The sequence below is a fragment of the Protopterus annectens genome, chromosome 15.part0 (assembly GCF_019279795.1).
Source record: "Protopterus annectens isolate FY-2018-M chromosome 15.part0, PAN1.0, whole genome shotgun sequence".
Lineage (NCBI taxonomy): Eukaryota > Metazoa > Chordata > Ceratodontiformes > Protopteridae > Protopterus > Protopterus annectens.
This window is the reverse complement of record NC_056749.1, coordinates 393,821,633-393,845,049: the sequence shown is the minus strand read 5'-3', so window position 1 is coordinate 393,845,049 and position 23,417 is coordinate 393,821,633. Positions and strand designations below refer to the sequence as shown.

Genomic DNA, 23,417 nt, shown 5'->3' with positions numbered 1-23,417 from the left:
GGCAAATGTCTTAGCCAGTTCAAGGTAGGCAGTGTGAACCATTTTCCCCCATCCATTGCTTTGCTGACCTTTTCAAAGAAGTCCACCATGTTTAGTAGGTATGGCCTGCTCTTGACGAAACCAAATTGGGTTGGGTCCACCGTATGGAGGTTTTCTATGTCATTATTTATCATTTCCATTATAATTCTTTCCATGGCTTTGCATATGAAACTAGCGAGGCTTATGGCTCTGTAGTTTCCAGGGTCTGTAGATGGCTCACCTTTGTGCAGAGTGATGACTGTTGCTGTTCTCCATTCATGAGGCATAAAGCCTCTTTGGAGGCTACATTTAAATAGCAATTCCACAGAGCCTGATAGGTTATGTTTCATGATATTTAGAAGGCATCCTGGGATATTGTCTGGGCCTATTGATGCAGTGATCTTGGCAATAGAGAGAACATTAAGGACCTGTTCCTTAGGGATTAGTGTGGGGAGTTATATTTTATTCTGTTTCCTAGGGGAAGGTTGAGTGGAGAGAGGAGTAAAGTTGGAGCTGAATTTGTCAGTCAATAGGTTTCCAATATCTTCTGGCTCAGTATTTGTGGCTCTGTTAACGATAAGCTGTGCACACAATTCTGTTTTGCATTTGAGGTTGCAGGCATAGCTAAACAGTGCCTTATGGTTGTCAGCCTGGAAGGCCAGGTTTACCTAAAATTTAATTTTGGTGGACTCTGTTTGTCCTCTGAGTTGTTTGTTTTGTTTAATATGAGTTATGTTATCCTGCTGGATGCTGCATCTCCTAATTTTTGCCACAATTTTCTTCTTTTTGTCAAATAGCCTATTGATGTGATGCCACCAGGGTGACTTGTTTTTTTAAGTTAGTTCTGTACTTCTTCCTGGTGGATACAACTGCCTCTATGCAGCTATTAACATGCTTGTATAGGGTTTCTTTGAAAAATTCCTCTTAGGCAGCTGTGTTTTCCTGATTTATGGGGGCTTGAAATTTTGCCAGGTTATCACATAATGGTAGAAAGTTCGTTTTAGAGTAGTTCCTGAATATGCCAGGGTTAGCCGAGATTCCAGTTTTTATTTTTACTTCAAAGGAGACCATTTGGGACTCTGAACTTACAAAGAAGACATTACACTAGCAGCACTCTCCCATATTAGGAGGACCAGATCCTGTATGGATGCACTCCTGGTCAGTGTTTTGACAATCTGGTCCAGAGAGTTTGTGTTTACACAATACAGAAGTCTGTGTGCCTGTACATTTGGTGTCATGTATTATTCCCAGTTAATAGTGTTGTAATTAAAATTACCCAAAAATATGGTATGGGCTTGGATGGTGAGCATTTCCAATAAGTTTAAATACATGTTATGAGTTTCCTGGGTCATAGAGGGGGCCCTATAGCTTGCAAGGAAGTGGTATGGGATTTTGCCTATAGTGATTTCAACACGGAGGAGCTCAAGTGCATTTTCCTGTTTGACCAGTCTTGAGATATATTTATTTTTGATGTAAATAGAGACACTTTCACCTTTAGTCCCTGTCTGTATAGTAGATGTTCTAAATGTGTAGAAGGCATTATAGCCTGGTACTGCCAGTGTGCTCTCCATGGCTTTAAACCATGCCTCAGTGACTGCACAGATGTTAACATTCTCTAAGGTGAGGTGAGCCTGTAGGGAGTAGAGATTTTTGTTTAGACTCCCATCATTGATCAGTAACACCTTTAGATTTTCTTGGTTTTGATTTGCTGTGTTGGAAGTGATGCAATTTGGCATTGCCTTAAAAGGCACTAAGTGGGAGGGCAATGTTTTTGTTAATATTTGAAAGCCTAGAGGGGAGATATACATACAACTCTGGCAAAGCAACATGGTCTGTTGACCATCCCCTTCCATGCTGACAAATATTACACCCCTTAGAAACTAAGCCAATTATTAAAGTCAGTCATCTACTGTTTGTACTGTGGCATCATCCTTGGAGAAGGTAAAGTGCTGGTCAAAGCTAGACTCCCACCAGCCTAGGACATATATTACAAGAGGTCCATGGTGTGTCTCTTCACATGTTCTCTGGAGGTATGTCTCAGGTCATTTACACTCACAGGGACTATGACTGAACCATACTGGTACCTGTGATCCAGTGACCTGTGTGGATGCATGATGTGGTGGATCCTGGCCCCTGATAACCAACTGACTGTGACTTTCTCTTTACACAGACTGGTGAGAGGAACATCAGTGTGTCTCTTGATGGAGTCTGCAATGACCAGAATGTTGGATTGTCTGATGGCTTGCCTTATGGGTTTAGATGTAGAGGCTCCTTGAGATTTGGCTGTATGTGCTGATGTGGGTATTTTGAAAGAGTGCATTCAGGGTTGCTGAGGGTATTTGTCATGTGTACTTTGTCTCAAACAAACATCTTTGGGGTTTAGGAAGGTTACATTTAAGTGCCTCAACATATGTAGGTCTATATGCCTACTTTGAACTGTGTGTGACGGGTGCAATATGTGTACTACTGACAACTTTATTGACATTAGGAGTACTTTTACGCAAGAGCTTTGCTTCCAGTGACATTGTGTAAATAAATCTCTTACATGCCGTATCAGTTTGTTCGAAAATAACTGGTTGTCACTAAACATGAGGCAATCTCTACATTGCCTCAGGATGCCCATATCCACCAAACTGGTAACAGAGATAATGGGGAGAAATCAAATCCATGGCAACAGGCCATTTTTTATTGATTAGATAGTTGCAGTAAGAATATAAGGTAATGTTAGGAGTATCTGGTTTGCATCTCTAGGGGGGACAGTGTTTATCACTCCAAACTAGTTGCCCTGCATGCAACTAGGTATTGGTGAAATATCAAAGATGCTTTTATAGGAAAAATGTCAGTTGAAGGTGTCTTTGTGTAAATCTGGCACTGCCAAACACTTAAGGGGAAACTAATAAGTAGACCCTGATGATTTATGAATGACGTATTTAGATTGATATTCTGAAAATATCTGCAGCTAATCAAGCAGTATGCGCTGAAAAATAATTAGTTTTGTCACGAATAATGAAAAGAGGGGATTCGCCTAAATGGCTACTGCGTGGCTACTACTAATGCTGGTCTTGACACAGCTTTATGCTGCTGGGATACAACGCTCATTTGCTTCTTCTCTCACCAGAAGCAAAACAGTATTACCAATCCCAAGATGGGAAGCAGGCCACAGGCACTTTGGGGATCAACAGTCTTGTCTCAGATGATACTGGGGTCTGTAGGCTTGTTGTAGTCTTTTCCTGGTAGATGCCTTGAATAGCAACCAGACCAATTTTTCAGGAAGGGCCAACACAGATACTCACTGCCCAATAAAAAGCAGTCTGGAATCAATGCACTCTGTACTTTTCTCACCAGTAGCAAAATATAAGCACAAATTCCAAGCTGGAATGCACTGTTGATCTTGCAGTACAGACCTGTCTAATGCTGCAGTGTTAGAGAAGGAGTTTTTTTTTTTCTTTTGACCATAAGGCAGAGTTTTTTTTTTGAGTAACACTGGCGGCAATTGATTGCAGTTTGACTTGGAATGGGGTTACCATACTATATAAAGTATTTAAATAATGTGCAGTGGATCACAGAATCAAAGGTAAGAAAAAAATGGTCCTCTGTAAGAAAGCACAAAGACACTGGAACACAGATGGAGGCATTTCTGAGAAGAAAAGGTGTCATACAAAGAAATAAAGATAGTCCCTGTAAACTTGTGAATACCCATGTTTCAAGAAAAAAATATCAGTAGGCTGTAAGATGTCAGTTCAGATACTATGACTTTAAGTCCATGTCAGTTTTTACTCAGTAAGCTATTCTTATGGAAGTTATTTTATAGTTGAGAAGATGTGGTCCTTTCTACCTTCTTAGAAAGTGGTTATAAAAGAACAAAATAGGATGTTAAAAGCATAACTGATTTATAGGCCCTTGTTTTAGTAATTCTATGCTTAAAGTTAATTTTCAGAGTTTAGGAAAGGTACCAACAGATTATGGATGTATGAATGATATACTGAAGTGGGATAATTTTGGCATTAAAGCATCCAGCCCAAGTAAATCATAGTCAGGGAGCTTTTTGAAAGATCATTTTATGTCTCCGTACTGCCACTATTTCTTCCCACTTCTCTGACTCACCACAAATCCTCCTTTTCTATCACTCCCTCAAACAACACAATCATTAAACCTAATACTCACACTTAATTGCTACGAGTCATCATCGACGATGAACTCAAATTTAATATGCACCTTCTCCAATGTATGAAAAAGACAAACCAGAAACTAGGGTTACTTTATTGTAACAAAAAATGTCTAACTCCAAACGCTAGACTCTCCCTCGCTCAAGCTCTCCTTTCCCCGCCCTTCGTTATGCTGCCCTTGTGTTCACCAACATTCAAACAGTAACCTTAAACAAACTCCAACAAACTCATCTTAAGGTAGCTTGATTCATCACAAACTCTCCATACAATTCTCATCACTGCCCCTTATATCCCTCCACTGGCTTGAGTTGCCCCACCTACTGTTGCTATCACAACTTCAAATGTTACACTTCATTCTCTATAAACCTTCATCTTGTCCTGCAGTCTCTTCCTTCATCTCTGTCTACACACCTCCTCGTACTCTTCGTATGTCAAATCAGCTACTACTACACACCTACCAACCAGAAATAGCAGTAGGCAAACTTTTATATACATACTCCATCACCCAAACTTGCAACAAACTTCCTAGAGACATATGCTCCACCATTCACCCATCCCACTTTAAAGAAAAATTAAAACTCCATCTACTTAACTCCAAAATCTGTCCCTGTCAGGACCCAACCTAGCCCTCTCCCCCCTCCTTGGGTGCGCCTCTCAGTACCACCCTCTTACAAAGTTTTCCCCCTATTTGAGGATACTTATTTCTATTTAATACTTAAATCTGATTGAAACTAACTCCTTTTGTAAATATGTAAATAAACCATAAGCCTGATAACATAGGATAGACATAACTACGTATTTAAACTTATCTCTTTTTACTTTTGTCTTTTAAATACAGTTGTATAATTTCAGTTATTGATTACATGTTAATCACATGTTAATGTATATGTTACCAGTTTTGCTGTCTTCAGAATGTCTTTTTTTGAAACTTTTATTTAATTCTTGTTCACATGTTAATTCATATGTTATCACTTCTCTGTATGTATAATCTCTGTTTTGCTTGGAGCTTTTCTCCTCGGATCTCCACTGAAAATGGACCAACCTGGTTAACAAATGTCAATAAATAAAATAAATAAATAAAATGGCTTATACGGCAGTACTAAAGAGCATAAAGGCTGGTGTATAGTTCTGTAAGAAGGTATCAGGGTGACTCCCACGGGAAGACCAACAGTGAATGGTCATCACATGCTGATAAACTCGGACTGCAGTGCTATCAGAGTCTGAAATGGATCACCATGCTCATTGACTGGCTGTTCTACTGTATATTATCTTTAAAAATGATATAGTATAATTTCAACTAAAGCTGATCCAATCTTACCAGTTCTTTTGTGATGATAATAATTTTACATAATCTGTAAATGCTCCTTTGACTGAAATGACATTTTGAAAGACTTCTCTGATGCTGGAAAACAATCATCTGCCAAGAAAATGATACACATATTCTTTTAAGTTACAGGAAAGTATGTCCGTTCTGCTTAATGAACCTCGGTGCATCATCTTAAGGAAGACAAAAATGAAAGCCAATGTACTTTCAACCAATCACATTGTTAAAATAAAGGTTTGGTACTCTCACGATTTCACTGCATCAAAAGATGGAATGTATTACGAAAAGGCAGTCTACTAGGTTGAGGATACATAAACCACGCAAACCCAACATTAGGTTTCTGTCATGCAATGAGCACACAAAGCAGAAGTTCAGGTCTTTGCTGTGCTCTACAGAAGTTTAGCATTTTGGAAAGCAGAGTATAATGATGCAAAAGTGCATAGGCTTAAAATAAGTCTTAAACCAGATTATTGGGTCATCAGTAAGACCAGTGCCTTTCATCCTAGGAAGTTGTTAGTAAAACCAAAAAGTAAGTAGGTCGGAGTCTTTGCCATCTTTTTAAATAATACCTTTCAAGAGATATGTAATGTCAAACTCATTAGCATGCATACAACTCTGCCATTGCTTTCTCAGCACCTTCTCCACATTTTTTATCTTCTTCTACCAACATTCTTTCACATAACTGAAATATAGTTTGCATGAGTCACCTCCTAAATGCTTCAAAAAGAAAGTCATTGCTTTTCTTCCCCAAGCTTCCTTCTCCAGCTGTCCAACTAAACCACTCCCCAGATCACTGCACTTTCTCTCTTTCTCCCAGTATAAATCCACATCATATCGTTGCAGTTAATTGCTGCCTAACTGTAAAAATAAGCACTACAAAGATTGTCACTGTTTCCCTTGATAACCAACTTAAATTTAATACTTACATTCACAACACCATCACACTGTACATGGGCAAGTCATTGTTAAGAAGCAAAGCTGTAGTCTCCACATCTAGAGGCACTTTCTGTTTTGCCATATATATTTTTTCACCTCTAGCATAACCATTTAAAATTAAACTTGAACAAATATAAAACAAGATCTAATGTATTGCTTCTGGACACAATAGTTATACCCACCAATGACTTTAAGCATATGAAGTTAACTGTAGTAAATTCAACTACCATGAGACTTCCCTACAGCTATGCAAAACCTCTTCCACTACCTTTGGGCTTCAGTGCTATCTGAACCTATTACCATGAGGGCCTCTCCTTTGAACTTTAGACATTTCCCTTTCCAGTTTGTCCATATTCTTGATCAATAAACACAGAGACTCAGAGTTTCCTGTAAGCACTGTAAGAATCTGGAATAAGCTCCTAACATAAGATAAAAGCACATTCAAAAACATTCTGACCTCTCACCTCAGTACAAATCACATGTGCAAGTCTGTAGTCAGCTGAATACTCCCTAACCACTACAGTAAATCTATTTCATCTGGCCACTGATTATTCAAATGATGCTAAGGTTATGTTTATAGGTTCATAGGTTCATAGGTGTGTACCAAGCTAACGTCCCTGGAGCCTATATAAGCCTAGCCCAAGAAGATTCCCCTGGCATCATGCCGCCCAAAGTTAATTACTAGTGCCCCTGTCAAGCAAGGCCACTGAAGTGATCCCCGGGGTGAACTTCCTATTGTCCATCTACTCGTCAAGATTTCTCTTAAAGAGGGCCAGTGAAGTGCTCTGCTTGATGTGAATGGGAGCTGAGTTAGGAACCTGTCCCTCCAACGTGTTCTGTTTATTGTGGTAATGAGGCTTAGGTCCCTGGGTCCCTGGAGCATGTGGCACGGAAGGATTGGGATTTCTTTAGGTGTAGCATATCTAGCAGCTCTGGATCAGACATGGCTTTGTAGGTCAAGCAGAGATTGCCTCTAAGTAGGTGATAAGAGACAGAGTATAGCTGGTGTTTTTTGAGTCTGTCCATATAGGGCATGTCTCTAAGGCCAAAGATCCTCTTAGTGAGCCATTTTTGTGGCCTTTCCAGTTGTTGTAGGTGTCTAGTGAGGTACATACCAAATGAGGCACTGTATTCTATAATAGGTCTAATCAGGGACAAGTAGAGCGGGATTATGACTTCTTTCTTCCTGGATGAGAAACCTTTTGCAATGAGATGTGCCACATAGAACGACTTTCTGACTACAGTGGCTATCAAAGGAGAGGTTGCTGTCAACCTGTGTCCCCAGGTCTCTTATCACACCTTCGGTGTTTAGTGTACTACCGCTTATGTGGTAGTTCATGGGCACTGAATTTTTCCCAAAGGGAATGACAAAGCACTTTTTGGCATTGAGCTTAAGGCCATGGTTCTGGCACCAGTCATTGGTGTCCATGAGGCCTTTCTGTAGAATGTCTACATCAGTTGGAGAATCAGTAATGGCTCCCAGTTTGTAATCATCTGCGAACTTGGTCAGCCAAAGTCCCTTTGTGTTGGCTTGAACTTCAGAGAAGTAGATGCCAAACAGGAGAAGACCTCGGACCGATCCCTGTGGGACATTCATTTACTTCAGTTGTTATTTTCATTATACTAAGAGTTACTCTAAAAAGTTGTTGCCTTCAAAACTATTGTTTTTCACACTATTTTTAAGATAATGTTCAGAGTGTTTTCCTCCACTGCAAGATATTGTGATATGCTGTCATTAATATTACTGTATCAAGTAGTCATTTCCCAGAATTCCACTGAAAATAGGACATTCCCACATATTCTCAATTAGCAAATGTAAATGAATAAGTAGTCATTATGTATTACTAAGAAAGCAGCCATGCTACAGTTAGGAAATCATAGATCCAAATGACATTATAAGGTCTAATAGCCAGCTGCCTACAAAAAAGGAGGAGAATACTGTAGGTAGGCAGGTAGTGAATACTGTAAGTAGGTAGGTAGTGAATACTGAAGGTAGGTAGGTAGTGAATACTGTAGGTAGGTAGTGAATACTGAAGGTAGGTAGGTAGTGAGTACGGTAGGTAGGTAGGTAGTGAATACTGTAGGTAGGTAGGTAGTGAATACTGTAGGTAGGTAGGTAGTGAATACTGTAGGTAGGTAGTTATCCTAGTCAAGGAGGAGTTCTTTGTGTTTAAGAACAGGGTCTAAATACAAACATATGGTCCAGCTCCAGCAATTATATATTTATAACAAAGGAGAGAAGAGGTCATTGCAACATTTGCAACTACATATGTAATATAGTGAATAAGTTAAAGTAGGTGCACTGCTTGTTGGGGGACTATTAGCCATCAGAAATATATGGATCTAATATCTGACTTTCTCGATCTAAATAGTTAAAAAATTGAACAATAAATGATTCTACTGCCTAGATTTTATAGTTTATTCTGATTAGTTGAAGAAAAAAAAACTTGCGATAATGTTATTCATACAACTGCTGAGATATACTCAAGGATGCAAGAATTCATACATTTCCAGTTTTCTGTATCAGTGAAATGTTGTTTCCTGTAGCTTAAGAAAATTAGCATAAAACATAACTTTCTATCTCCCTCCATCAGGTAACATTTCATATGTCAACCCATTGATATAATTATGTATGCCATTTCTATAAACATGACTGGCATGCTTATAGTAAATTAAAACAGATCTTTTACCACTGAACAGAACAGAACTAGTCATGTATTCAACAAGAGTATAGCAGACTGTTTTTTTTTTTCAGTCCACCAATCCAACACTCAAATACTGCTGGTAAACAACATAAGCGATATGAATCTACATTCCCTCTTAAGACATCATGAGATGAAATATCAAAATATACTTATAAGTATTTAAAAAGCTAGTTAACTCTTCAGTTTTGTACGTTTTCTTGTTTATCGAAACTTTGAGCTGCAAATTTATTCTAATCACATTGTTTTGGAATCTGTGTCAACTTTAAGCATCAAAGGTTTTTGTTTGAAGTAACAGAACATCAGTGTATATTTGAATGTGTTCATCAAAATGAGTAAATCTGACACAGAATGGATTGGCCCAAGATGCTTAAGAATGTTTAGGAGAGAGGGGCCCATAGACATCCTACTGATTTCCTTGTGAAATATAATAGAATTACTGGATGTAATCTTTAAAAAAGTTTATAGGCTGAACAAATTCATAAAGGGAATCAAAATACATTTAACTGCTGATGGTAAGATCTGAAACAATGCTGCATATATATTCCACATCAGAAGAGATTATACCCTATTTCACGTAAGTTTTATATGCATGCCCCATAAGAGAAAAAAATCAGCTTATCAAATGAAAGCTACTATTCATAAAACATGCTTGATGCAGTGAAACTACAAAACAGTGCTTACATACTACTTATCTTAGTATATATTTTATCATATGATATCATTTTCCTCTTTCTTCAACATAAAAGTAACTGAACTTCTGACACGATCACTATGAAAACAATGTATTTGCCTTTAGGAATACAACAATAGTATATTTTTGTTTTTTAAGTAAACATTAAATTGTTTGACTAACTAGATAACATCTTTGCCCTTTTCTTAGCACTATAATAGCTTTTTCAGTTTCTTTCAGTACAGTCAGATTTGTAAGGGATTTGTTGGCCTTTCCAGCTACCTTTAACTAAAATAAAATTCAAATGAGGAGCGAAGAGTGAGAGCATTCAGAAAAACACAATGCATTGGATAATCCTCTTTCAAGTAGGTTTGAACAGTGCATTATGACTGAGCCATTCAAAAACCAGTAAAGTGCTAGAGTCCTGCTAGTTATATTCACATGCAAGTAAGTCAGTGTGAGGCAGGGCTAATGTAAGTCAGCAATGTTCTCTGCTTAAAGCTGTTCACTGTGATTGGAATAGAATGATAGAGGGATTCAAAGACAAGGACTAGTGCAATGTCTCTGGAGGAAAGAAATGCAAATGTATACCCTTTTTTCACAGAGTGCACCATTTGCTGTATATGGTAGTATCAAGGACGTTAACTCTGCAGTAGGTAAGTACTGAGAGTATTTGTTTTAAGTATATATGTGGTAACATGACTGGGGTTGCCTCAGTGTGTGTGTGTGTGTGTGTGTGTGTGTGTGTGTGTGTGTGTGTGTGTGTGTGTGTGTATCTGCATGTCTGTTTGTCTATTTGTGTGTATCTGTTTGTGCCTGTGCAACAGCATTGTGTGGTTTGGTAGTAGGACCAGAAAAGAGGTTATTCTAGCTCCATTAAGTGTTTGATTCAGAGACATGCAAATTAGTTGCTAATTAATCTTTGCTCATTACAACACTTTCATGTCTGTGAATCAATTGCACAATTACCTGTATGGCAAAATCTTTTTTTAACCCCTTTGTTTTTCTCAAGTAGAAAAGTTAGTAGTGTGTGGCAAAAGTTAATAGATATAAGCTCTGATTTTGTTATAGGTTCATAGGTAGGTACTAGGCTATCTGCCCAAGGGCATTTATAAGCCTAGCCAGAGTGTGTCGGCACAGCCCTTTCAAAAGCCAAAAACACAGCGTCAATGGGAACAGATGGTGTCCCAGGCTGCGTCTTGCACGAACTATGGAACAAACTAACCCCCCACCTAAACACACTGTTCAACCACAGCCTCCACAGGCTGCATGCTCATAGAATGGCGCACAGCAACGGTTATTCCTCTCCACAAATGAGGGGCCACAACTGACCCTGGTAACTGTTACCCCATAAGCCTGACTAGCCTGGTCTGCATCTACATACATCATACATCATCATGGAACTCATTAACAAAGACTTTGGGAACCCCCAAACACTTGACCCAACCCAGTTCGGCTTTGTTAAGGGCAGATCATGTCTACTAAACCTGGTTGACTTCTTTGAGGCAGTCACCAAGGCCATAGATGAGGGAAAGGTGGTTCACACAGCCTACCTTGACCTCGCAAAGGCTTTCAACACCATTCCCCACTCAGGTATTACAGAAAAACTCACCAGCCTGAACATAAACCCCTACGTCACGAGATGGGTTGCCAAATGGCTTACAGACAGAACTCACACGGTAAGAATTGCGGGCTCTAGGTCCGACTCTAAACCAGTCACAAGTGGTGTCCCGCAAGGCTCGGTCCAGGGACCCCTACTGTTTGGCATATACTTCTCAGAAGTACAGGCAAACACAGGAGGACTATGGCTAACCAAGTTCACCGATGACTGCAAACTGGGAGCCATAACTGACTCTCCAGCTGACACAGACATCCTTCAAAAGGGCCTTAAGGAGATGGACACCTGGTGTCAAAGTCATTGCCTCAAACAAAAATGACAAAAAATGAATAGTCATCCCATCTGGGAAAAACAAAACACCTATGAATTACCACATAGGTGGCAGCCCCCTTAATACAGAAGAAGTAATAAGAGATCTGGGGACCCAAGTAGATAGTAATCTCTCCTTTGACAATCATATTGCCAAAGTAGTTAGGAAATCCTTCTATATGGCCCATCTAATTACTAAAGGGTTCGCAACTAGAAATAAAGAGGTTATAGTACCCCTCTACTCATCACTCAATAGACCCATCATAGAGTACAATGCGCCATTTGGGATGTACCTCACAAGACACTTCCAACAGCTGGAAAGACCACAAAAGTACCTCACCAAGAGTATTACTGGCCTCAAGCATATGTCCTGTGCAGTCCGACTGAAAAAACTCTGGCTTTACTCAGTGGCATATCGTTTACTCAGAGGTGATCTCTGCCTGACTTACAAAGCCATGTCCAACTCAGAATTGATGGACATGCTCCACCTAAAGAAATCCAAGTCACTGTGAGGCACGGGCTCTAGTGAGCTAAACCTCACCACAACAATAAACAGAACATCCTGGAGGGATAGATTCCTGTCACAGAGACTCCCCATGCTTTGGAACAAAATTCCAAATTACATCAGGCAGAGATCGTCACTAACACCCTTCAAGAGAAACCTTGACGAGTGGATGGGTAACAGAAAATATATCCCATTGGATCACTTCATTGGTTCTGCTTGACAGAGGATCGGTTAATTAATCAATGGCCCATTGACGCTGTGTTTTTGGCTTTCGAAAGGAGTAGTTCTTTGACTGTAGTCCATAATTTTAGTTTAGAAGTTTTTCATAGGAACATTGCTAGATAGCCAACTTTTAAATTTTAATCTTTTAATTTTTACATTGATGCATTTTTCTTCATGTATGCTGTTTGATTGATAACCTCCCTGTGAAGGCAACTGGTTTTGTATATATACCATGTCAAAAGTCAGGAAGAATATTAAAATATTTATTTTTTTAATTTAAGCTAGCTATTGATCTATATTTTTATTTAGGGTCCTGGTGCTGCAGTTCATCTTCAACTGCCAGGTTTTTTTTTAATATTCTCTGACCCCAACTCCAGTACTACCCCCCCCCCTTGTTTGAGAGCTACTGGCAAAGAAGAAAGGGGGAGGAATAGAAGCAGTGTTCATCTGGTACTATCCTCAGATGGGACCATCCAACAGGCTGGAATGGGGAAATGGGAATGAACATTCTGGAGGCAGAAAAGAGTAGGTGCTTGCAGCATCAGTCTCTCCATGTATTAGCTTTTCTCCTTGACACCACCCCTAAAGCATGCTTATGTGACACATTAGGCTGGTCAGCAGTGAGGCATGGATTTTTAGGATATGCCTGCTTACACAGCCTGATGATCATTCCTAACCATAGCATTCACCAGGGCTCAATCCTGCCACATTGGTCAATAGGGAATCCCATCCACTCGACCAACTCTGTTAGACAGCCAAGACACAAATGAGACTTTGGTCACTAAGGCCATACTCCGTTTCATTGCTTTATGCCACTGGGCTGGCTTTAATTTTATTTGTTAACTAGATAAGCCAAACCTTTCCCTTCTCTGACTCTTTTCAGTAATATGTACAGTATTTCAGTGTAGCTAGTCAACCCATAAATTTCAGGAGGTGAAAGGCAAATAGAATATACAAAAGAAATATAAGTTGTCTCAAAGAGAGCAGGCAAAATTCTATACAGTAAACAGATTTCAGAGCATGAACATTGGCCTCCTAGAGTTGCAATCCAGGGACCTTGCCCTGAGCTATTATGCTGCCCAAGATCAATGATTACAGACAGATTCCTTAAGTCATTTAGAAAAAATTCAGAATATTAGTAGCGTGATCATGTAGGACTACTCCTACTTGATGCTGCATTTGCAGTATAGCATATAAGGTTTGCCAAGATATATATATATATATATATATATATATATATATATATATGTGTGTGTGTGTATATGTGTGTTGTGTGTGTGTATATATATATATATATATATATATATATATACTTACTGTAAGTGTTTGGAAAGCCCTCTTATAGCAAGAAGATTAATAGTAACTGATATACACCCCATTTCTCTAGATGTTCTCTCATTTCCTTCTTTTTGTCTCTTTTTTTTTATCCCATCATCTTGAAATCATCATCTCAACCTATCTTACTGGTGACTTTACTAACTGAAAAAGGTTAACATTCAGGAAGCAATAATAGGGATTTTGTTGGATTAACCCCTATATCTATCAGTAACGTGACACGTTTAATTTACAGTGCTGACCCAGTAATGCGTGTACACATTTATTCATGTACCCAGTGTTAACTGCAACATATCAGCACAATATATGCACATGTCCATATAGCTCTATGCTTACATCAAGTGTATAGATGTTGATTTACAGTAATTGTAAACTCACGTGCGGACCCTTTGATCCTAAAATGACATTGAAAATTGCCAAATGCTTGGCTGGTACCTTACATCAATATCCCTAATGTGCAGACCTCTCTGGAAGTAAAACTATTAAATACAAACAATATAATTTGCATTTATAGAATATGGAAAGTAAGGATTGTTATAGAAAATAATAAAATATGACAAAAATCATAAAACAGAATACAGATGAATTACATCTCCGTTTATAGCATACATTTAGTATTAAAGCAAAATGAAAGAAAAGAAAGCAAGGTTTATAAAAGTAACTGAAAGAGAACAGAGCAAAATAGTTGCACTTTACAATAGTGCATATTTATACCTTTTATAAATACGAGGAAAGATGAGGGATTTTGTTTTTTAAACAATGTATTAAACTAGCTATTAATAGGCTCTGCTTGTTGGAATTGTTGGCCTATTGGACTCAACTTCTGTAGCATTGGAAACAAAAGCGCTTATATTTGTTTATTAAAATACTGTTTTATGGCTTTGGAGCAGCGTTTTTTCTTCTTGTGGACTCACAAATTAAAAAGTTTAATAAAGAAATCTGGAAAATGTCTGAGGTATAGTTTTGGGAGTTCATAAATAAAATCCCATCTATTTTTATGGATTTAATCTTGCTTTGCTGTTTTCTTTTTGAGAAATATTTACTTTACTTCCCAGTTTTCCTCACATTGGTTCCTTTTCATCAAGAATTCTATTATCTCCACTTCGGTTTACCGTTTACATACGTTACATACATTTTTTAGATCTCTCAGTCAACTTATATTTCTAACTCTTAAATGTTTTCCATGGCCTGACTCTTTCTTGAGGAAGGATCCAGACATAGAACTAATTCAATGATTTCCTTGATATGCGGGAGATAATTATACTATAGTATAGTCATGATGTTCAGGAAACACTCCCTTATAATAATTTTGTTATAGGATCTTTTCCCAGTTCTGTTTTGCATAGTTCATAAAGGAAAAGGCACTGATATATATCTATGTGTCTCTTTCTCTCTCTCTGTCTCTCTGCATGCACACACACACATGTGTATATATATATATATATATATATATATATATATATATATATATATATATATATTTAATATAACACTTGTAGGTTAGAACAGTTTGTGATTTTTTTGCAGTCCTCACTGAACTCTTATTGATAGTAGGGCAGTGGTCACTAGACTTGATGCCAACACTTACGGAAAATAAATCCTATTTATGTAGTATATTTTAGTTTAAAACAGCTTTGCAGATCTAGAATTGTGTCCTTTTGGGTAAGTGACATTGTGCAAGCATATGTATTTACAGAAAGTGATATCTGTTGTTTCTGTGGTATTAAGATACCACTGCATTAAGACACTTAGTGTAATTCAGATAAGTTTTTCAGCATGAAGAGCAACTTTTTAAGAACATGTTTTTGGCAAGAGCAAATGTGGGCAAAGGAATTTATTCTGTTACTACACTTTTTTTGTTCCATTTGCTTCATTCTATAGTACCCTACCCTACACCAGTTCCCCACGTTAGGTCTGCCAACCCTCACTAACACCCCTGGACATTCTCCATATAAGCTGTGGCCAGAGTAAACCTTAAGAGCATCCGAGGTATCTGGCAGTCTCAGCAGCATCCAGGAGAATTTTCATTTTTGGCCTAGCCAATTTCCCCTCCCCTACAGTCAGTTTGTCAAATCCAGAGGGCAGTTGCACAATGGGGATCTATCAGTGTATCAGCCCACCTCTGCAGCAGCCAAGTCAATGCCTGTAACCTATTCCCTCTTAGGACTATGCTCCCTTCTTCACACATTTCCAGCCTTCACCAGGAATTGTGATTGGGAATGCCCTCGAGACTGCCCTCCATCCCCCTCCTCAAATGGAAACAACCATCCCTCCCCTGCACTTTCATTATTTACTGAACCACTAGTCAAACCAGGCTTAGCCAGGCTGTAGTTAAATATTTACCCCTCTATGCCACCAGACTGGCACACTGTGACTACAATGAATTTTAGTTGATTTCCAGTGGTGCACTTTCCAGTTTCCCAGTTTTTCTCATGGTCTGTAAAGCTTAGGGAAATAACTATTATTAAGCATTGCAGTTTTTTTAATAGCTTTTTATCTATATCTTTATCCCACTTTTTCAGTGAAACTGGCTAATGGAACAAGAATTTTCACTATTTTTTTTTTGAATAGGAGAACTTCAACATTGGTTTATATTTTTGCTTCTGTAATATCTCCAAATAATCTCTAGAAGAGGGAAATAAGCCAGTAGAAAACATTTACCATTTTATAACTTTAAGTTATTTAGCTTCTGATTTGTTTCATGTTAGTGTCAATTTGTTCTGTTTTCCACATAAGCTATGTACAGTAGCTTCTACTACATTACATTTTAGCTAATGGTTATTATTGTTTTGTACGTTAAAATATGTTTTACTTATTTAAATGCTAATTTGTATTGTAAGCCATAGTGAAAATAAGGATGTTATTCTGTTGCCTGATTTAACTCTTTCAGACAGGTTGATTTAGCAAAGTAAAATATATTCCTACTATGTTTAAAAAGAGCATGACTTTGATTATGGTAGGCAGCCAATAAATGTAATGATTATCAGTTGTGTTGAGAATGCGTGCATGTTCAGTAATTAGCTGTTAGGTAACAACACCCATTCAGAGCTAGCAGACTCTTTACTCAAGGCATCAGAGCCTTATTATGTCTTAACTCTTGTGCATTTAGAACAAATTAAATTACTTTCATTAACCCAAGCTGCATGTTTAACGAATAGTTCTTATACCACTGTACACTGTTTGGGCAAGTTTCTTCCTTCATGTTGTGTGATTATATAGGGGGGTGGGGTGCTTTCCTCTTCTGTGGAGGCCCAGGAGGGGGCCACACTCCTCTGTAAAAACAAAAAATACACCTCTTCTGAAAAACTGCTCCATTACATTGCATGTAATAGGCAGATTTTAATTTATTTCACTGGAGGAATTCTGATATGGGCTATCAAGTTAAAGTCTATCAGAGGTGAAGCAATTTATGTTGTCAGACATTAGAGACTTGTATCAGTTCACTCATGCATACATGTTCAAATCTGTAAACAAATGGGAAGTGTTTAACTACCTTTGAAGACTGTCATCCTTCAAGTATTGTTTTAATATGTCACACCATGGCAGTCTGTGCCATCTTTGCTATATTGTACTGACATTTTGACTTCCACATGTACTGAAATTCGAATTATTATGGGCAATACTATGATTAGAAGTTTCTAGCTACAGTTGTTCCAGCATTCAAGTGCTAAACAAAAGCCTTCATGGCAGAAAACATCAATATGGCTATATAAGGCAATGGTGCATGTACATTTCAACCCTTTGAAATTGTTTCACTGGTCTTAGTATTATCAAAATATTAGATTAGATTATAAAGGCCTTAAGAATAAAAACTATTGTCATACATTCTCTTACTAGATAAATTACTCTGACAGTACTATTTCAGGAATTTGGTTCTCCCTGTTATTTGTTATACAAAATGTGACAACCCTTAATGCATGGAATATTTTTTTTTCATAAAATTATTTGAAAAGGTTATGAGTTAGTATGCGTTTTTTGGGTTCTGTGCATCACTTACCCTGTGTTATGTAAAAAAATACATATACTAAATTCCCTGGAGGCAGATGGAGCAAGGAGGAGAATATACAGCCTCAACACAGAGCCTCTGACGTGCCTTAACGGAACATGTCAGCTGATAGTAGACACTGGGCAGATTTTCTTTGCTGCTCCTGTACATGATGTCATGATTATTTTGATATTCTGTCTGGTAATATGACCTATGATGAATTTGCTACCTTATGTCACCTCAGGGATCATGATCCCACAGACGTAATATACATCTTTTATCAACCCAGTATAATATGATACTCTAGACCATGGGAAAAAAAAAAAAAAACAGATGAGGCACATGAAATGGAAGCTTCATCCAACAGTATTCTGCAAATGAAGTCTCTGAGATAGTTTGCATATTATGCTGACAATGGGTACAGTACAATATGAGATATATTTGTCAGGGAGTGTCACAATCTCAGTGATCCTAAGACAATAAAATGTGCTTCACAAAAACATTATCTATGTCGTCCATATTAGTTCAGTCTCTAGATCACAAAACATCTTTAATTTCTCTGTCAAGAACCTTTACATTACAGTCAGTTTTAAATTAAATTTGTATCTTTATTCCTCAGTGTGAAACTCTATGCTTATTTGAGTAGTTTGTAGTTATGTAACATAAGTTATTTTTCCTCAAAAAAACTGTCTAAATGTCTCTTTCTAGAAGTACTCTGGACAGAATGCCTGGTTAAGAGACCAGGGCACTCACATAATGTGTGTACAAAATTAATAAATCAAACCCTAGTATAATGCTCTTTATTTTAATGGTTGCATGTTTTTTAACTCTGCATGAGCAAAGTATTGGTACCTAGTCTCTTGCAGATGTTTTAAGATCTTAGGCTTTGTCTGCTGTTAGTTTGCTGTGTACAAGAGTAAATTCCTTAGAGAAAACTGCTTTAGGTTCTGCTGTTAAAGAAAGGTATCTTTGTTGACTTCTTTTAAAAATAACAAGACACTCAAGCAATAATGTATACAGAGCAGTCTGTAAGCATTTCTATATACTGTCTTACTAATCATGTCTAACTGTGGCATCAGTTATTTAATAACATATAACTGTCAAAGTTTTATATATACTTAAACCAATCAGAAGAGTTTGCTGGAGATGAATAGTGTGCAAGGCAATGTTTTCACATCATGTGAAATGTCTCAGACTCTAAAACATTGACTTTGCACTGAAAAGAAGGTTCTACTGTGCAAGTTTCATTTTGTTGGGAAGTTTGATTGCTGCTGTGTGGGTTTGAACTCTAATTTGCTTTGCTAACATTGCAGGTGGTGCAGAAAAAGACCACCATTTGGGACATTAGCAGATGGCCTGCAAGGACCACGGCTTCCATTCAAGTCTGTGACATTTTAGAAGAAACTGATTTACTTAATTGATGACATGATCCCTTATGTGCATGGCAACAGCCATTTTGTAAATCATACCCAAGTGTTTTAATCTCAGGCAACACCAGTTTGAGACGCCTGTGTACAACTTGCCTGCAGTCAGAATTTGCTTTATTGGTTTTAACAAGCATAATAAAGTATCCATAATTACTTCATTTAATGTAAAGAAAAAAAGATTTCAAAATAAAACAAGACAATACTAAATATATGTAAGTCAGTGGATTTATGTACTTCAGCAAAAACACTGGTTTTCTACAAAAAATACTTTTCTGTAATTTTACAATATAAACAGACAGTATAAGGTGAGTATAGATGAAGGCAAAAACTAAATATTTCAAGCAAGTGTAATATTTCCACACCTGACTATCTTAAATTATACCATGATCCCCCCAAAACGTGCACGCTGATTGGCCAGCGTGCCCGTTGTAAATCGAGTTATACTAATGGAAAAAGGTCCGTCGCCGGACTTTTTCCATTAGTATAACTCTTTAAACACTGTTCGCTATGTTAAATGGGTTTAACATGAGACAGCTTTAAAATAAGCAGCGGAGATCTCCGTTGCTTATTTTAGCTGTCTCCATGTTAAACCCATTTAACATAGCGAGGCAGTGTTTAAAAAGCAACGGAGAAAGCAAGATCTCCGTTGCTTTTGAATGTCTCGCTATGTTAAATGAGTTTAACATAGCGAGACAGTTTAAAATAAGCAACGGAGATGTCCGTTGCTTATTTTAAAACTGTCTCGCTATGTTAAACTCATTTAACATAGCGAGACATAAAAGCAACGGAGATCTTGCTTTCTCCGTTGCTTTTACAACTCTGATGTACTGCGCAGGCGCCGCAGTACATCAGAACCGCGGATGCCAAGACATCTGCGGAAGGGCAGTAAACAGGCATTATACTATGCCATTATTTAAGAAAAGTAATAGTTTCTTTTCTTAAATAATGTCGTAATATAATAGCAATAACCACTTCTGGTGTGGGTAATGCTAAATTTACCACGGTTGGCTTTGTTTGGTCCTCGGGCTTCGGGACCAAACCACGCCAACCGTGGGTAAATTTAGCATTACCCACACCCAGGCGTGGGTTATTGCTATAATAATTCCTATTTTTTTATCTGTACAAAATCATACTTATGGAAATATCCAGAAAGAAGATAATGGAATTTGGTATGATAAGAGTCCTCATTTCAATGACAGAGCACCAAATTTATCTCGTTGTCCTCTGATGGACAGGTGGTGGTGGTGTCATTCCAGAAGTGATAAAGTGCAGCAATGCAAACACTGATGACCCTTTATTTGTCAATGAAGATGCATTACTGATCATTGTACCAGCTTGGAATAATCACAAAAGGAAATTAGAATTATTGCATTCTCTCATTTGAGAGCAATAAAATCAGTATGTTTTACATGCAGTGCCCTAACTTGCAAGTGAAAGATACATACAGAGCTTCCCCATTTATGGAAGAGTAAAGAAGGTAGAGTGTGGGGCTTGGAGTGCTATTAGTTGGGGAGAGACAGACTACAGGCAATATGAAACAGAAAAGTTTGCATAATATACTAGCATAGGAACATAGCAAGTTACTAGGCTACTGGCCCTGAGGCCCTTGTAGCCCTAGCCAATAAATTAGCCCATGTTCCTACAAGTCAGCAGTCAATGCCCCTGTCCAGCAGGGACCCAGGTAGAATCCTGTATGTATTTATGAAGTACTTCTTCTGTTGCTGAAGAGAAATTATTATACTTTTGTAGAAATATTGCTTTAAAATCTAAAAAGCATATAATAAATATGTTGAAGTCATTCTGATGGTTCAGTTATTTTGCTAAAATGAGATATGTTTAAACATCTACTTTATTATTTTCAGGGTTAACAAATTACGTATGTCATAATATATAGTTTATCCTTTTTTGTCTCCTAGTGTAAAACATTGTCTGGAATCTGTGATCACATCATTTCTCTCTCTTCGGATTCCCTCGTGTCACAGTCTGCACATCTCGAGGTTGTCCACTTAACAAATATCATGCCTAGTGAAGGTTTGGTAAGTAAAGATACAATAATAATGCATATCAAGCACTGGTTTTGCTAAGGTCATTGAGTAACTGTAAATGTCATTTATAAGTAACCAGGTAACAGTTTCAACTAATTTGAGTGTATTTTTTGTAAAATTACTGTTTAGGAGATAGACTATCAGTGAAACAAATGAAACTGAAATGGGGATTTGATGAGAGGGCCTTGTATCATGAAAGACACTTTTGCTAAGGCTTCCAAGGGAATTTTATACGAAACATGTACAGTAGGAAATCATTCTCAGTTCAGAAACTAATGTGCTTTTAACAATTTCAGTAAATGTAGAGGATATCATTTGTTGTTAATTGCTGAAAAGACACTTAAGTTACTGGAGGACTGTAGCAGCAGTTTCATAGGTTCATAGGTAGGTTCATAGGTAGTTCCTAGGCTATCGGCCCTAGGGCCCATACAAGACTAGCCAAAAAATGAACCCTGGCTTTTGCCACCCAAGAAAATTATTTTCCTATGCCCCTGTCGAGCAGAGCCACAGAAGTGATCCCCGAGGTGAATTTCCCATTTCCCATCCAATCATCAAGATTTTTCTTGAAGAGTGCTAATGAGGAGCTCTGTTTGACATAGATAGGTAGTCTGTTCCAGAGTATGGGAAGTCTCTGGGACAGGAATCTATCCCTCCAGCATGTTCTGTTTATTGAGGTGACAAGGTTAAGGTCCCTAGAGCGTGTAGCTTGGAGGGATTGGGATTTCTTTAAGTGGAGCATGTCCAGCAGCTCTGGGTTTGACATAGCTTTGTATGTTAGGCAGAGATCGCCCCTGAGTAGGCGATATGCGATGGAGTAAAGCTGTAGTTTTTTGACACGGTCTGCATAGGGCATCTGTTTGAGGCCAGTAATCCTCTTTGTGAGGTATTTCTGTGGTCTTTCCAGTTGTTGTAGATGTCTTGTGAGGTACATACCAAAAGGGGCGTTGTACTCTATAATGGGTCTAATGAGTGATGAGTAGAGGGGCACAATGACCTCTTTTTTTCTGGATGAGAATCCTTTTGTGATGAGATGAGCCATGTAGAAGGATTTCCTGACCACTGTGGCAATGTGATTATCAAAGGAGAGACTACTGTCCACCTGTGTCCCAAGGTCTCATCACATTTTCGGCATTAAGTAGACTACCAGCTATGTGGTAGTTCATGGGTACAGAGTTTTACCAAAGGGGATGACAATACACTTTTTGGCATTGAGCTTCAGGCCATGGCTTTGACACCAGGTATCTGTCTCAGTGAGGCCCTTTTGTAGTTTGTCCACATCGTTAGGAGTTTCGATTATGGCTCCTAGTTTACAGTCATCTGCAAACTTTGTTAGCCAAAGACCTTCTGTGTTGGCCTGCACTTCAGAGAAGTAGATACCAAACAGGAGAGGACCCAGGACTGAACCCTGTGGTACTCCAATTCTTACTGGTCTGATGTCGGATTTGGAATCCGCTACTTTCACAGTGTGGGTTCTGTCCGTGAGCCAGTTGGCAACCCATCTTATGACATAGGGATTTATACCTAGTTTAGTGAGCTTATCTATAATTCCAGAGTGGGGGATGGTGTCGAAAGCCTTGGCGAGATCTAGATAAGCTGTGTGAACCATTTTACCATCATCTATGGCTTTGGTGACTGCTTCAGAGAAGTCAATCAGGTTTAGGAGACATGATCTGCTTTTACAAATCCAAACTGAGTAGGGTCCAGAGTTTGGAGATTTCCAATGTCTTTGTTTATGAGTTCCATGATGATACGTTCCATGGCCTTGCAGACCAGGCTCATCAGGCTAATGGGGTGGTAGTTCCCGGGGTCCGTCGTGGCTCCCCCTTTGTGGAGTGGGATAACTGTCATGGTGTGCCATTCAGTGGGTACAAAGCTTGAGGTGAGGCTATGATTGAACATGGTACTTAGGTAGGGTGCCAGTTCATTCTGTAGTTCGTGTAGAACGCAGCCTGGGATATTGTCAGGTCCCATGGATGCTGTGTTCTTGGCTTTGGAGAGTGTGTTTTTTACCTGTGCAGCTGTGATTATAGGAACTTTGCATTCTTCCGGTATAGAGATGGGCCCTCTAGGGGTGAGAGGGGGTAAAGTTAGCACTGAACCTATCTGCTAGGATGTTGGCAATATCAGTTGGTTCTGTATATTTAGTGCCATT

General features: G+C 38.4%; 1 protein-coding gene across 1 annotated transcript in view; it reads left to right on the top strand.

The window, feature by feature from the left end:
- Positions 1–23,417, top strand: part of LOC122789837 (connector enhancer of kinase suppressor of ras 2-like) — a 2,725,661-nt gene that overhangs the window by 1,992,249 nt on the left and 709,995 nt on the right. The window contains exon 6 of the mRNA XM_044057275.1: positions 21,137–21,256. Coding sequence (XP_043913210.1) covers positions 21,137–21,256 — 120 coding nt within the window. The remainder of the gene's footprint in view (positions 1–21,136; positions 21,257–23,417) is intronic.